The 16,313-nt window shown below is 34.4% G+C and overlaps 3 protein-coding genes across 5 annotated transcripts; 2 read left to right on the plus strand and 1 right to left on the minus strand.

Annotated features, from left to right (window-relative positions):
• The first annotated feature begins 2 nt into the window (after positions 1 to 2).
• Eys (eyes shut) lies at positions 3 to 6,463 on the plus strand. Its single transcript, XM_078195025.1, has 16 exons — positions 3 to 171; positions 635 to 787; positions 1,112 to 1,260; positions 1,710 to 1,820; positions 1,889 to 1,996; positions 2,072 to 2,185; positions 2,289 to 3,117; positions 3,238 to 3,694; positions 3,815 to 4,137; positions 4,233 to 4,443; positions 4,524 to 4,675; positions 4,769 to 4,905; positions 4,998 to 5,243; positions 5,320 to 5,520; positions 5,630 to 5,858; positions 5,935 to 6,463. Exons 2-16 carry the CDS (start codon positions 636 to 638, stop codon positions 6,029 to 6,031), a joined length of 3,516 nt encoding a protein of 1,171 aa, XP_078051151.1. The 5' UTR covers positions 3 to 171; position 635; the 3' UTR covers positions 6,032 to 6,463.
• L(2)k14505 (ATP synthase mitochondrial F1 complex assembly factor 2 homolog l(2)k14505) lies at positions 6,093 to 7,925 on the minus strand. 3 transcript variants are annotated; one of them, XM_078195030.1, is made up of 8 exons: positions 7,569 to 7,773; positions 7,362 to 7,482; positions 7,258 to 7,281; positions 6,943 to 7,136; positions 6,760 to 6,870; positions 6,514 to 6,691; positions 6,317 to 6,432; positions 6,093 to 6,239 (listed from the first exon to the last, which is right to left on the minus strand). In XM_078195030.1, exons 3-8 carry the CDS (start codon positions 7,259 to 7,261, stop codon positions 6,093 to 6,095), a joined length of 750 nt encoding a protein of 249 aa, XP_078051156.1. In that variant the 5' UTR covers positions 7,262 to 7,281; positions 7,362 to 7,482; positions 7,569 to 7,773. The 3 variants fall into 3 exon arrangements, with proteins under 3 accessions (XP_078051156.1, XP_078051155.1, XP_078051154.1); XM_078195029.1 differs by lacking the exon at positions 7,569 to 7,773 and adding an exon at positions 7,865 to 7,925 and having other exon boundaries at positions 7,258 to 7,482; XM_078195028.1 differs by having other exon boundaries at positions 7,258 to 7,482; positions 7,569 to 7,775.
• Mew (multiple edematous wings) lies at positions 7,915 to 15,697 on the plus strand. Its single transcript, XM_078195026.1, has 17 exons — positions 7,915 to 8,266; positions 8,712 to 8,839; positions 9,942 to 10,045; positions 10,120 to 10,247; positions 10,360 to 10,568; positions 10,669 to 10,879; positions 10,989 to 11,132; positions 11,199 to 11,340; positions 11,411 to 11,679; positions 11,766 to 11,991; positions 12,080 to 12,311; positions 12,424 to 12,820; positions 12,913 to 13,142; positions 13,275 to 13,507; positions 13,579 to 13,673; positions 13,743 to 13,872; positions 13,961 to 15,697. Exons 1-17 carry the CDS (start codon positions 8,094 to 8,096, stop codon positions 14,189 to 14,191), a joined length of 3,282 nt encoding a protein of 1,093 aa, XP_078051152.1. The 5' UTR covers positions 7,915 to 8,093; the 3' UTR covers positions 14,192 to 15,697.
• Positions 15,698 to 16,313: the final 616 nt, after the last annotated feature.

The following is a 16,313-nucleotide window of genomic DNA, read 5'->3' on the forward strand; positions in this document are numbered from 1 at the left end:
GCCAAGGACTACCAGGTAGACTGACTACCCGCAAGGAACACTGTATGCTAACAAGTATGTATATTGTATAGGGTTAGTACCATCGAAGGATAGTGTAAACTAACAAAGTACCGTAGAACCGACGGCTCGCGTGTAACCAGTCTCAATTCGAGGATCGTCGAATAGAAAAAGGTAATCCAGTACGCAGAACGGATGATCCATACTTTGATAGTGAAGAAACCTCTGGCCGTGATAAGAGGGTCTTTTTAATTCGGTTGTTGCATACGAAATGTTCTCCCGTAGTTTGAACCTCGTAAATACATGTGTAACAAGTTAATACGCGTATGCACCGAGTAGGTGTATGCGTGACTTAAATAAATTTTCTGTTCAATGAGACCGCCATGGAGACGGAAGTCGCGCGTCTCTGAGGCTAAGAAAACTTTAATGCCACTATTACATCGATAGTTGAACGGTAATAAACTCAACGCTTCGTATGCAACAATTCATTCGAACTGATACGATATTTTATGTTCGAAATTTTTAACAAACGAATTTCACATTGTACGGTACAATAATGCTTGGCAAAAATAATAGATCGGACGCGATGTCGGCGAAATGTCTTCGACTTCTACTGTGTTACGTAATTTTTATTTAGAATGAGTCACGCAAGATGGTTGATTGAGAAATTCATGAATGAACGAGTACTTGCGCTGACAACCGTGTTGGCTTTAACGATCGGTCTCGCACGAGGACTGAATTGCAGCAGCGATCCTTGCGTGTACGGGATTTGCTTAGAGGATGGAAACAGGTACATGCACGTAGTCTATACATATTTGAAAACGTCTAGGTAATTATTAAACAACAAGAGCAAATACGAATGCTCAGGTTGAATAGATTTTTCTAATGACCGCGAGTAATAATGACTTCTGTTTCATGGATAATAAATCCAAGCTTTCATCTTCCAAATTAATATCGGCGGGAAGAACGATTCAAATTTTTTAAGTGTACCGTCCGGTTAATCGCCATTCTCATCGTTACTCACGGTTTACAGCAGTTCAATATAAATTTCAAGAAACATTTCTAAAATCTACGAATTACTTGCGATTAAAGCTCGTTTGTTTTGTGCGCGCAGCACCTATTCCTGTTATTGCATCGATGGTTATACTGGAATCAACTGCGAGATCAATTGGGACGACTGTTGGTCAAATCCGTGTCTGAACGGAGGGACGTGCAACGACGCCGTTGCTGCGTACAATTGCACCTGTACCGAGGGTTTTGTAGGTAACTCGTGGTATCCCTGCGTTCGTTTCCCATCGCATGCGTGATATACGGGCCGCTGCGCCGGCATGTTTACGCGGGGAATGATTAAATTATGATTATGTGTTCGCTTTACGGTACCATGGATAGCGTAAGCTTAAACGAAACTGTTAACGCACGAGATTGCCGAGAAGCGATCGAATCAATCCGTCCAGCCGGACTGTACTTCAAGTCTTAGACGTGTTCTCTTATCTATCACGAATTGTTAAAATTAACGCATGTCTTCTTCAATGCGCACTGTCATTCTTTTAATACAGCAATTAGCCATGCGAGTATAGTCACGATCTGGATTATATAGTAGCCATCATATCGAACACTATAGCAGCGTTAAAATGGCGGATATCTACTTAGCATAATTCCTAGTTCCGGACGTTGCATTTCGTACAAGTTTTGTCGACGTACCGCGTTTGCAGGTATAAATTGCGAGCAGAGGTACAGCGAGTGCTTGAACCAACCCTGTTTGAACAACGGGACTTGCTTCGACTATGATGGCATTACTTGCCAATGCCCCGATGGATATTCAGGTACACGAAAGATCTCGTAAAGCCGTTTCCATCGGTCTGTGTCAAAGCATTCTTCATTTCCTTCAAAGGTGACTACTGCGAGATCGACGCCTCCGTCTGTAACGACACTATATGCAAAAATGGAGGCGAATGCGTCGAGGGGCCTGGGTTCTCCTTTCTTTGCCGTTGTCCCGAAGGCAGGTGCCGCGATCGTTAGCGAACCATCGTAAAACGATTAACAATATATCATCGTTTCGTTTCTCTTATTATAGGATGGACAGGCCGGCTGTGCGACCAGGACGTCGACGAATGCATCACGTCGCCCTGCAAAAATGGTGGTCTCTGTATTAACGTGCCTTCCTCTTACACCTGTGCTTGCCTGTTCGGTAAGTGTAGAACGTGTCGCTATACGATTTGCACTTCGCGTTCGTTTATCTTTTGGTAAAAATATAGCGTAGACGATGCTAATTATCCTGATCGCTTGCAAAGGATACACGGGCAAGGATTGCGACAAAGCTGTTGTATTCTGCGAAGAGAACCCTTGCCAAAACGACGCGGTCTGTTTGTTCGAGGATGAACGATCGGTTTGCTATTGTGTGCCGGATTATCACGGCTCATTGTGCGAGCTGAAATACGACGATTGCGAGTCGAAATTCGCTAACTGCGAGAACGGCGGCACTTGCATCGACGGTGTCAACAGTTTCACCTGTGCCTGTCCGGTTTACTACGGCGGGCCATTTTGCGACCAGCGCGATCTTCCATCGTCGACGGTTTCGTCGTTCGAGGAAACATACGAGACTGATAGCGATAGAAAAACGACCACTGCCGGCACCTCGGTTCCATCGAGATTGCCAACACTGCCTGATACCGATTCGTCGACGTTGACGAGCGCATTCGCGACAACGGAGTCCTCGACGACGGTCAAAGAGACCAGTCGCTCCTTCACGAAATGGTACCCTTTCACCGAAGGGTCGTCGACTACTGACAAAAATGGCTTGTTTAGCAGCAGCAGCAGCACGGACACCAGCACGCTGCTCACCGACGCCTCGTCGATATATTCGATCACGGCCAAAGATGTGTCCCAAACGGAAACAGTCTCGTTGGAGCCTCGCACGTTTTCGGATGTCTTGGGCGAAGCCACCGCTACGTCCCCGACGCTGAAGGTCGAAAACGAGTATCACACCGAGAAACCGTCTCGCAATGAAACCGTAGCCACCGAGACGACGTATCAGAGAGAAGGAACGGAGACATCGGTTGCCATCGGCGAGACAACCACCTCCGAAACGAGCGAAACGCCGAGATTTACGCCAACGACAGAGTAAATAATCTGGAAATGTATTTTCATTAGTATATATTCTCTTAAAATGCAAAAGAGATAAAGTAACAGTTAACACGATAAATAGACTGGAGATCTTTGTTAATGGCTTATTATTTCTAGGTATTATTTCATGGTGACCACGTCCACGGAAAGGGCTATCGAAGAAACCACGATAGCTGGGGCCGACGATGAGAGAAGCACCTTATTTTCTACAATCGCCTCGGCTTCAGGTGTCACCGTATTCTGGCGCAACAGGAGTTCAGAAACTAGTTCGTCGCCCGGTGAGATTCCAAAAGCTACAACCGCATCGTTTACGGACAAAGAAATGTCCACCCATCCCAGCAGATCGTCGAGCATGGATTTAGAAAATTCTACGGTTCCGTTCGTGAGCAGCACATCTTCGTTCGCAACGACGAGCACCTCGATGGGGACCGTGTTCGAGGAAAGCAGCACAATCGGTGAAGAGAACCAATCTACCGTGAAAGATCAGTCATCGACCACTGTGCAAAGTAGCACCGATTGCCAGGGATTGTCGTGCATCGGTCCCACGGTATCGTCGAGCCGCAATGACACCATTGTAAGCAAGCCAGTCCTATTGTTTACAAATTGTATTAGCACACTCCTTTCATTGATTTTTGTAAAAGATCAATGAACTCGTTGTCATTCTACAATTACGATTGTTGTTACGTTATTGCAGTGCAATTGTACAAATCGTAGTGATTGTAAAACTGGTCCGAGTATAACGCGAGCTGCGTTCAATGGGAAATCTTACGTGAGACAGCGTGTGGATGTTGAAACATTGAACGACAATAATACATCATTGAGGATCTTCGTTAGGCTACGAACACGTTTCAAGGATGGTATTATATTGCACGTGTATTTCGACGACGAGAAATACGCGCTGGTGTACTTGGAATATGGCTCGTTGAAATTTCAATTCTCCTGTGGACTGGACACCATGTTGCTCGGCGAGATAGATTCTTCTATCGATCATGGATACGAAGTAGACATCGACACAAGGTACGGTGATAAAAGTTTCATTAAATGGCCCGTTTCTCATTTGTGACATTATATTTCTTAAAGCTTCTTATATATAAATCGTCTTTTATATGCAGGTTTCAATATTTTATTCGAAACGAAACAAACAAGTGTTCGGCTCGGTTGCTAGTGAATGGAACTACGGCAGTTAGCGGTGACCAAATATTGCCATCACAGGGAAGCCTCCCGCGATACGCCAATTTACATTTGGGAGGCATACCTTTAGTGTTTACGCAATATTTTTCACACGTCTCCATGGGATTTACTGGTTGTATGGACTTGTTAAAGGTTTGCCTCTTTCCTCTTTTTCAAATAAAGTTCTAATTATAATAATTGCATCGTCAGGCATATCATAAGTATCCTTGCAGGTGAACGATGTCCCGCGACATTTCATATACGATTCTACAGAAACATTTCAAATCGAGGATTGCGTATCTTTTCTGTGTCTTTCAAATCCGTGTCAAAATTTCGGTGCATGCGAAGAGACAAATGGTACAATACGTTGCAGATGTATACCCGGGTAAGATAATGGTTGTTCCAAATTATCTAATAACGCTATTCAACGCGTATCTGTGGACTTGCAACAATAAAGGAGTGTTATTTAAACGAACAGATACACGGGTTCGTTCTGTGAACGGTCAACCTGTGATGAAAGTCCTTGCGCACTCGGAGCAACTTGCATTAGTTCGCCAGGGTCAGGCTTCGTTTGCGTTTGCCCTCTTGGTACTCATGGACTCTTATGCGAAGAAGGTAATGTCTTTACAAATGATGATGCCTTTGTATAATCTACACTGCACACTGATGTACATCAATAATTATGCAATTTCATCATAAACTTTCAGATACAGTTATAACTCGACCATCATTGTCAGTGCTTGTACCTGGATTTTCATCGTATGTTGCTTATGGTGTGTCTAATTCTATAAAAGACACTATGGAACTAAAAATGAAGCTGATACCACGAACCTTCGATCAAATATCCCTAATAGCTTACTTAGGACAAAGTGGTTCACGGCGAGAACTCTCAGACCATCTCTCCGTGACATACGTTCGCGGTTACATCATGTTAACATGGGATTTGGGAGCTGGTAAACTGCAAGCGCATCGGAAAACTTTGCTTTATAATTGTATTTTAGTTTATAATCTTGTTTCGTTTTTGTACAGGTGTACGTAGGATATTTACGAGTGCGCCATTGAGCGCTACTACAATAACAGCTACAGCAAGTAAGAGTTATATAGCACATACCGTTCGGGTTGGAAGAAGTGGTCGAGATGCGTGGCTCGCTGTAGATGGTATAGGTAATGTGACTGGACGAGTTGTTGGATCCATGACTCGTCTGGACGTATCACCGATTCTTTACATTGGTTTGTTCTCTCAATTTTATGCCTTCATTAGTGACAGTCATGTTACAATAAACTCAAGTAAAATGTACACATTCTGTTTTATATATAAGAAGTGTTACTATTATTCTAGGCGGTCATAAATCAAGAAACTTTGAGTCTTTACCCCATGATCTTCCTCTTCATACTGGATTCTCTGGTTGCATATTCGACATTGAAATACGCACAGCTGGCGCAATATATCCGATAACAAGTTCTAGTCCAGCAATCGGTCGTGGTGTTGGTGAATGTCATCGTAACGAATGTATTCGCCATTCGTGTAAAAACGGTGCCGTGTGTTTGAACCATGGAGCTACATATAGGTAAATCCTTCTTTGGACTTCATGCACAGTCTTCAGTATTTAACTCATTCATTAAACATTATATTCATTATTTCAGTTGTATTTGTACAAAAGAGTGGATGGGTTCGGATTGTTCCATACCAGTAGAAGTGTTATCCTCTATTGATTCATCCTCTTGTCATTCTTCGAATTAGTCAAAATATTGTTACCATTTCATTATACTCCAATTTATTCATAGTACAAAAACTTTGTATATTAACTAATGTTTTCATTATTACTTTTTGGTCGTCTTGTTACTGAACAAGAGTTTAAATGCACAAATAAGATTGCCGCAGCTAATCGAGCCTGTAAATCGTACTTGTTACTATCATGATGCCATTCCACAGACCCCCAATAAGAAGTCTACAAAAAATAGCAACAGTAAAATATGGGGTAAAAGTAAGTCCAACATCGTTTAGTATGGAAATTCATATAAATACCTGGAAATTTTCCTCTAAAAGCGACAGTTTTACTGCTTCTTCTACACTGAGTACTCCTTCTGCGGTAGCTAACGTGAGAATCAAAGATTTTATTGCATCTACTCCATACATGAAACCTATAAATAAAACAGTATTATTTACTATAAAGTAATGTGTACAAAATTGTATTTGTGTATGTTAACAATAAAGATATTTACCATATACTGCGCTATAGTCATAAGACATGATGTGTCTCAACAATGTTGCTCTAGTTTTTGTAGACATTGTGGGAGCTTCTATAGTTTTAGTTTTTATTACATCTACCCCATAATTATTACAGAACCATTGTACTAATGGATCCCACTTCTCTACTTGTAATTTATATAATTCGGTCTCCTACAAAATAATTTTCTCTATAGTTTATAATATATTACAATTTTATAAAAGATATACAATATACTTACATTCGAGTGAAATAATAAGGTATCCATTTCCAAACAGTTAACTATATGATTTGCCATATCAACTTTTGTATGATTATGAGGATTATCTAATACCGTATTACACAGAGCTGTCTATAAATTTGAATATAAAGGCATAACTTTGTTTTATCAATTAAGATGTATTAGAATTCAATAGATATTTACCAAGTGCATGTTGCTTCTATCAATAACTCCTTTTTGAGCATTCCATTCTGCAGCTACTGCTAGTGCAAGTACTTTACTGTTCACTTCAAATACTTTCCCCTGTGGAGTCTTGAGTTTTCTTTGATCAAGTGTAACTTCAAATTTGTCACCACTTGATACAATATTGGTGTTCTTATAAAACCTTTTCACGGTAGCTACAAAAAAATTTTATTATCGCATGATCATTAAAAATTGTTGAAATATATAAAGATATTGAAACAATCATTAAGTAACAGTCTAAAAGATTTAGTACACATATTTAAATTGTGTCCTTACCCATATTTCTTACTACACTATATGCTGTAACAAATTTTCTATACTTGAAGTATTGCATTTTTTTCGGAAAAATTTATTAGACCTTTTTTATAAATATTATGTACTTAGCCCTCTTCTAGGGTCACTTTAATACCCAATATGATACAAGTATTATATAAGATACCAAATGATACTTATATAAAGTAAATATACGATTAATACTTTTTATTAAGGCAGTTGTCGATACTGAAAATAAAATGCGATAATGCTTATCATGTATGAAATAACAATTTTATTTGAGAGCTTTAAATCGTATTGAAACTAATACATACTTTAGTTTACTATTATAACCTATAGTAATATTTAAAACATGAATGAAATGTGTTTAAATAAAGTTCAACTTTTTGTAAATGTATTGCGACTTAATTGATATTATAGAATAAGCTATTCAAAAATATTATGTATGTACATATTTGTAACACATAAATTAAATTCGTTTAATATGGCTTATCGTTTCATTCCATGAATTTATTTATGCTGCCCTCTACAAAATATGTACCATACATATCGAATATTTTATACATATATATATATATACATATGTATTATATGCTATGTATATACGTACGTATGTATAATGCACAGATACAATGTAATATGTATACACTTGAAACATATTTGACTTGCGTGGGTGGATCCTGTGCTTGTTCAAAAGTTACCTAAGTGATAAAGTTAAGGAAGAGATATGTGTAGAAAAATAGTGCTATCCGTAAGATTAGAAACAAACCTGTGAATCACAGTCAGTTTTACACGAATATTCGACCTATATGTTCGAGGCCGATTAAAGTTAACCAAAAATGAAGACTTGTCAATTAACTTGGTTTATTTTTAATGTATATTTGGTATACACATTTAATTTAGAACCGAGAATACCTGTAATCAAAAGAGGACTGAACGGCTCTTATTTCGGTTATTCTGTAGCCGAACATCAAGAAATACCAGAGGATGATTCGGGAAACCCGAAAAGTTGGTAAGGACCACTCGTCACTTCTGTTTATTATAGCTGAAATCATCATAAAAATTCTAAGAACTTAATATGTTTATATTGTACAGTCAGTATGGAAAGTATTTGTAGACTGATTAATTTCAAATAAAACTTTGTATATCCATTACAGTAAAAAATTTTAATTGAAAAAAAATTGTTAGTAAATATGCATGGATGTTTGTAAAATAGATTTAGTGTAAACAAACCGTAATCCCCGTAAACTTTTACGAAAATATGAATGAAAACAGACATGTGTAGAATGAAACGCTTAGTGAATATTTGTGCAGGATCCCATATAAAATAAAAATGAATTGGGCATTTAATGTTTTAATAATAACATATTTAAATATCAGTAATTCCCTTTATGTAAACTGTTTTAAAGATATTTTAATATTTTATGCGATAACAAGTTAACTTATTCAATTCGTAGGATGTTAATTGGTGCTCCACTGGATCAAAACAGACAACCAAATACTAACAGATCTGGTGCATTGTGGCAATGTCCGCTTACAACATATCAAAGGGATTGCATTCAAGTAATCACAGATGGAAGAATAAGTACGTACAAAATATTGAATGTATTCATGAATTTAGGATTCTTTGCCATTCCAAGTCTTACATTCATGAACATATTGATGTCTATGTACATAAATACTAGATTTATTGTAATGTGTGCGTAACATTTTTAAAAGATAAGTAAATTCAACTTAATCAAGAAGTTCATTGTTGTAAGAATTTATTTATATATATATCTATGAACATTAATTCGACTTGCATGTCATTTTCAATGTTATTATTCTATGGAATTGTTAAGTTATTGAGCTTTATTTGATGTTGTATACATAATAAGATTATTTTTTTGTTAAATTATGTGTTGGTTAACGAGCAGCAGAGGCAGTTCTGTATGATTCAAGTAAGTCGATGAGCGGAGTTATTTGAATGGACGGTTTCACCATTTTTATACAAAATTTTATTGACTGTGCAAAAATTTTGGTCACTTGTTATGAAATTTGTTGCATTGGCATGACATTTTTTAATGTACGAATTGTTTAACTATACTAAATTGATTAAAAATATTTCTACACTTCACTTTGTTGTGACATATTTTTTTTTAACTGTGGAACGTTTTTGTGTTTGCATTTGTGTGTAAATTAAAATTTGAAATGATCTTGTTTGCAATTAATAAAATTTACATTCATATGCTTACCATTTTGCATAGTATATTTATATTTTATTGGTTTTTAATTATTTTCAGTAGATCCTCATACATATCTTACATTTGTTTCAGCATGGTAATTTATATGGAATGATTTGTTTACAATATTTAAACATGTTATAATGATTTAAGTATAAATATGTACATATGTAACTAATGATTTTATATGTTTTCCCATTTTAAAACATATTATAATATGCATCTATAATTTACAGCTTTGTTGTTACTTAATAAGAATTTCCATTAAATGCAGTACCTGCATATAATGTTCTGAAATGTTTTTAAATTGCTTAAGAGAATTATTTAGATTAAATAAAGTGAAATGATGCAATATCTTATTTATACTACTTGATTGAATTTGTACTTGAGTATGGATAACCCTGAAAATTAATTACAATGTTGAGAGCTATATTATTAAGTAACAGTTTGTTTTTAATTTTTCAGGTTCTGAGTCTGACGACTTACAACCACCAGGGAATGATGAAATAAAAAACAATCAGTGGTTGGGAGTAACAGTTCGTAGTCAGGGTTCAGGAGGCAAAGTAATGGTACGTATTCCTTGACATATAACGCTTATAATTGTTTTGAAGTATTTAATTCCTTAGATTTGATATATTTGTAGGTATGCGCGCACAGACACATTGTGAAAACAGCAGATTCACAGTGGGGTCAAGGGCAATGTTACATATTAACACAAGACTTGAAATACCAAGATTTAAAAAAACCTTGCTCTGGAAAACCAACAAATAAGTAATATAAAAATTTTGATATGAAAATACATTGAAAAACAAGTATTTTGATATATATTTTGCAATTTGTGTACGTTATACAATTTAGATAAGGCTGTTTTCCTGTATTTTAGAGCTCATGAACAATTTGGATATTGTCAAGCTGGTACTAGCGGTGTGCTTACTTCAGAGGATCGTGTAGTTATTGGTACACCAGGTCCACACACATGGAGGGGAACTTTATATATTTTTACAATTTCAGACGACTTTTTAAATAGAGAAAATACTGTTTACAATGCACCAATGCAAGATTCTTCTCCTGTGAACAAGTACAGCTATTTAGGTATGTACTTCTATTACATTGTTGCCTTACTGTTTTCGATATGTATCGACGTAAAAATAAATTATTTCGATAATAATAAAAATGCAACTTAAACTTGTAGGAATGTCTGTTGCTGTGGGGAATTTTTTTAGTGATGGATTAGCATATGCTGCTGGAGCACCACGTTCTAATGGAACTGGTCAAGTTGTTTTATTTACACGACAAGACGATAAACTACATTCAGATATGAATGTAGCTCTTGTATTAGATGGTGAACAATTTGCTTCAAGTTTTGGATATGAAATTACGTCTGCGGATGTTAATGGAGACCGGTAAATTTCTTTTTATGAATGCGTTTTGTAAACATTCGAACTAGTACGTGTATGGTACTAGTACAGTTCGTGCGAGTAGACATTAGTATGTTTCTATGCCTTTTTTCAGGATTTCAGATCTCATAGTTGCAGCACCATTTTATTTCAATAAAGCGGAAGGAGGTGCTGTTTATGTGTATACCTCGCTACAGAAATCTTTGAAAAATAATGAAAAGAGTAAACCTATTAAGCTTGTTGGCCGTGAAGAATCGAGGTAAATTTTCTAAAATATTCACCTGTACAGAATGATATTATGTAATAATATGTAACTGAATTATAGATTCGGATTTGCATTAACGAATTTGGGAGATTTGAATCATGACGGATACGAAGATATTGCTATTGGTGCACCTTATGAAGAGAAGGGAACAGTGTATATATACTTAGGTGCCAAAAATGGAATAATTACAGTGCCGTCACAGGTATCATTTAATACATACGTAAATATACGTGAAGTTATACAATTGTGTTTCAAGTTTCATTAATTTCTAGGTAATACACGCGGATGATATGCCGCAACCGTTGCAAACATTTGGTTATTCATTAAGCGGAGGAATTGATATGGATCAAAATGGATATGCGGATTTGTTGGTTGGAGCTTATGAAAACGATGCTGTAGCGCTTCTTCGTTCGAAAAAGATTATTGATATCACCACGTATATCCGTTACTTAAAAAGAAATGGTACATATCAAGAAAAAATAGAACCTATTGATCCAAATAAATTTGGGTGTTCAGAAGATCCTGACTCAAATTACACATGGTATGTATAATTTATAAATTTCGGAAACATTACACGTTTATAACAATGTTTTCATGCATTTAGTATATAAAATACTTTCGTTGTAGCTTTTCGTTTGAAGCTTGTTGTAAAACAGAATCTCTTATAAAAGAAGAGGACATGCAAAATTTAAAACTAAATTATTACATTGAAGCCGAAACCTATACGGGAATTAAAAAATTCTCAAGAGTATGGTTTGGCGCTGGCAATTCTCGTCCACATTATATAAATCGTACTGTCACTTTAGATACAACAAAATTTGAGCATTGCCAGAAAGAAATAATTTATTTGAAGGTAATCAATCACACTTATCATTCGATTGCAATACTATGAACATAAATAATATTGTTCCATATAAGTTTCTATATTTTCTTTATTTAAGGAAAATACACGCGACATTCAATCACCAATTAAATTCCGGTTAAACTATTCTTTGATACAAGAGGAACCAATCATGCCAGCTGAAGGGAAACCTTTACCTGATATAAAAAATTATCCTATCTTAAATCAGCAAGAAGCTGCGCGCATATTTGAAGCAACTTTTCAAAAAGATTGTGGTAATAATGATATTTGTGAAAGTGACCTGCAAGTGAAGGCTCGATTAAATTTATCAGGTATAATCTTCAATTAAATAAGAATACAATAATTTCAAAATTTATTCGATTAAAAAACAATAAGTATGCGTATAAGCAATTTCAAAAAAATTAATATTATTTATATGTTAAGCTTCATCTGAGAAACCTCACATCTATGAACTCCTATTGGGTGAAAGAGAGGAAGTTGTGGTAGATGTAAGTGTATCTAATATTGGAGAATCAGCGTATGAAGCTCAGCTATTCATCGTTCATTCGCATAGCTTGAATTACATCGCTATTAAAAGTAATGATTCCGTAATTTGCAATTTGCATAACACTACGTTAGTGGCTTGTACCATTGGTAACCCATTGAAGAAAGATAAAATGGTAAATATACAAGTAAGATTTGACCCTAAAGAATTGGAAGATAACGAATCGAAATTAGGATTTCTAATATTCGCAAATTCTACATCAAAAGAAGTAAAGGAGAAAGAGCCTACAAGATTACAAGCAACAGTAGTTAAACGTGCGGAATTATCAATTAAAGGGTAACTTTGAGATTCGTACTACAAAAAAAAAACAATTTTTAATATGATAAACAATTAAATATTTACTTACACACGAAATATAAAAATTATAGAAGTGCAAAAATTCCGTGGGTTTACTATGGTGGACCAGTTGTGGGCGAATCAGCTATAAAACACTTAAACGAAGTTGGACCAAAAGTTTCACATATTTATCAAGTATTTAATGAAGGCCCTTGGAGGGTAAGCACTCTAGAAGTTCGAATTTCATGGCCTTACGAAGTGGCAAATGACAAAGCTCATGGAAAATGGCTTTTGTATTTAGAAGAAATGCCAAGTGTGCAAGGTGATGTAGCAATAATATTATAATATAGTTTATTAAACATGTATGCATGTTATATTGTAACTTCAAATATTATTTCTCGGTTACTTAATATTGAGTATTTAAATGAATATTTTGTTATTTGTCTCGTTATAGCTTTAGGTGGGGGTGTATGCACGTTGCCACCAGATCATGAAGTTAATCCATTAAAATTACAAGATAGCGCCGCTAGTTATGATGACATTAAAATGTTTCAATTTCCAATATCTACACCACCTACAATTCATAACGACACGAATTATGCAAGGATGAAAAGAGATACAGAAAAAGTCGTTAACACGCGAACACTGATTGATAACGACGGTCATAGACGGCAAATAGTTTCAATGGTATGTAACTTATTAAATGTATAATAAGAAATACTCCATTTTATCACCGAAAACATTTTTTTTTATTACAGAATTGCAAAGCAGGAACTGCAAAATGTTTCGATATCACGTGCTTGATATATAATTTACAAAGAAAGCAAGAAGCAATAATAACTGTTAAAGCAAGGTAATATTTGATATCATAAATAAATGTGATAGTTGACTTCTGCATTCATGATATTGTTATCTTTTCTAGATTATGGAATTCTACACTTGTAGAGGATTATCCTAAAGTGGATCAGGTCAAAATAGCATCTAATGCGAAAATAATTATACCTTCGAGTGTTGAGATTCAACAAGAAAATTTGAAAGATGACGTTGCAATTGTAAGTATTACATTTAATATTGATCAGTTTGAAGTGTCAATTTTGTTATATTTTCTGAAATTCGTATCTCAAATATTTTAATATACAGGCTGAGATGACTGTATATCCAGATCATATTGATCTGCAAGATAAGGAATCTATGCCCATTGGGATAATTATAGGAGCTGTCGTAGCAGGTTTGATATTGCTTATTATACTTATCCTAGTTTTACGAAAGTTTGGATTCTTTAAAAGACGACGACCAGATCCTACTCTGTCAGGAAATCTCGAAAAACATAGGGATGATAATCCGGAAAGTGAAGCGTTATGTAAACGTTAAAAATTATAATACCTGTTTATTTTGACCGTATACTTAAAAAATGATTCTCATATATTTGCATGTTTACTTAAGTATATAGTACTTACAATGAAAAATAACGAAGGATGACTGCTGCAGCTAAATGATACATTATTACTGAAATAGTCAAACGCAAGAAGTTTAAAAACGTGATTGTGATATATTGATATATTTATATACACATACATATATATTTTTAAAATCATGTGAAATCTCCTAATTGCGTTTTGACATAGAATATATTAAATTTATTACTTTAAAATTCATTACAGAAATAAGCTGTTAACCATTTAGATTTTTAATGATAAATTTTTTTATATTGGTATAATAAAACATGAACGATATGCAAATAATTTTTCGGGCAATATAACATAATACCGATGACGAACTTCGATGGTTAACAGATTCATTTCAATATAACTGCCATTATTGATAAACATGCAATATTTTGCATATATTTATGAGTATTCAAATTGTTTATCTTAAAAATCATTTGTGAGACTGTTACTGGTATAATTTTATATACCTTCAGTTCTGCATTTATAAACATATCGAAATAGTAAAAGAATACTTTTCGACAATAATAACGCTTAATTTATGTAGTCTCGGAAACGCACAAACACATTAAACGAAGTGCAGCTTAGTCTAATGCATTTATATAATCTCATGTTATGTAACTTAATTTTTGTAGTTTATCAAATTGTTTAATTTATATAATAGAAAAATTTCCGATGAATTAAAAAAAGATGACACATCTTGCCTATCCATATTACACATTATAACATATACTTTATCTTAAGGTATGGAAATAAATTATTTCTTATTTGGATTATAAAACAATATTACATTTTAAGAATAGTTTATAGAATATATCTAGATTTATAATTATTCTATTATTAATTTTTTATTTTATCTGCATACTAGTAATACTAATACGTATAATTATTTTTAATATAAATGTGCCTTCGAATTATTTTAAATTTATTGAAGAAATTATTATCTATATAAATGTTTAATTAAGTCCTAAAGGTAGCTCGCGAATGTACAAACAGGTACTTATGATTAATTCATCTGCCATTTAATGAAAATTACTAAAACCATAAGTATAATAGGCTATCTTAACGTTGAAATTAATTTTCCACAAAATGTTTTGAATTGTGTTATCTAAAATATGATAACTATAAGTAAAACGAAACTTTGCACACTAATTCTTTCACTATAAAATACATTCCTCGAAGTATTTATATCATTTTTTTGGGGTGTAATAATTAGCAAGCATAACAAAGTTATAACATTTTATCCTAAAGAAAGAAAAAAACTTTACAATGTATATTCTTCACAGGAACATGAATCTAATATTATATACTACATAACTTCCATGTTATTTATATAAGTTATAAACTAATGTTACAGTCTACTAACTGCTTCATATGTATATACTAATCCATGGACATGATAATATTTTATATTAAACTAATTTAATTTATATCTATTACTTACATTACTGACCCTAAAACGTATTTGTAAAAAGGAGAAGTAAAGTGAAAATTTATTGGTAATTTTCACAGAGGTACTTAATAAAAAGTCTTTATCTTCATTCCTTTATATTATCATGTGTCTATTCAAAGGCAGCTGTATATTGTTATTTAAGAAATTCAACGTTAACAGAAGCAAAGACATACGTATATTGAAATCGTGCTTCACTCTATTTCTCTACTGGAAATTTATTGTAATACTACATTTCAAACGTTACATGGTTTCATGTACAATACTTTGTCACAATGAATATATTGCTAAACAGAATAACAATACAATTTTTTATTATGCAAGACCTTGTCAGCTCTAAAATCTTCTTTTAGAAATATAATCAAAACAATGCGAAATATAATTTAATTGTACTTTGAGGTTTGATTAACTATTAGGGTATTTAATTATATTTCGCATTGCTGACATTAGTTTTTTTCACACGATATCGAGGCTGCAGATTTTCCTGAATAAATCTGTGTCCTCGGTTTATTATTTTACTTCCTAATTTTGCCATAATTTGCATTTTTTCGGCGTCCCTGCATAGGCGATTGCCGCGCCTCTCGTGGAGAGAAAGTGA

Source organism: Augochlora pura, chromosome 11 (assembly GCF_028453695.1).
Source record: "Augochlora pura isolate Apur16 chromosome 11, APUR_v2.2.1, whole genome shotgun sequence".
Lineage (NCBI taxonomy): Eukaryota > Metazoa > Arthropoda > Insecta > Hymenoptera > Halictidae > Augochlora > Augochlora pura.

Coding starts and splice junctions, on each gene's coding strand:
- Eys (XM_078195025.1), top strand. CDS start 636: ATGAGTCACGCAAGATGGTTGATTGAGAAATTCATGAATGAACGAGTA. Junction 788..1,111: donor TGCTTAGAGGATGGAAACAG/GTACATGCACGT, acceptor TTGTGCGCGCAG/CACCTATTCCTGTTATTGCA. Junction 5,859..5,934: donor AACCATGGAGCTACATATAG/GTAAATCCTTCT, acceptor TCATTATTTCAG/TTGTATTTGTACAAAAGAGT.
- Mew (XM_078195026.1), top strand. CDS start 8,094: ATGAAGACTTGTCAATTAACTTGGTTTATTTTTAATGTATATTTGGTA. Junction 11,680..11,765: donor CCTGACTCAAATTACACATG/GTATGTATAATT, acceptor CTTTCGTTGTAG/CTTTTCGTTTGAAGCTTGTT. Junction 12,312..12,423: donor GGCTCGATTAAATTTATCAG/GTATAATCTTCA, acceptor TTATATGTTAAG/CTTCATCTGAGAAACCTCAC.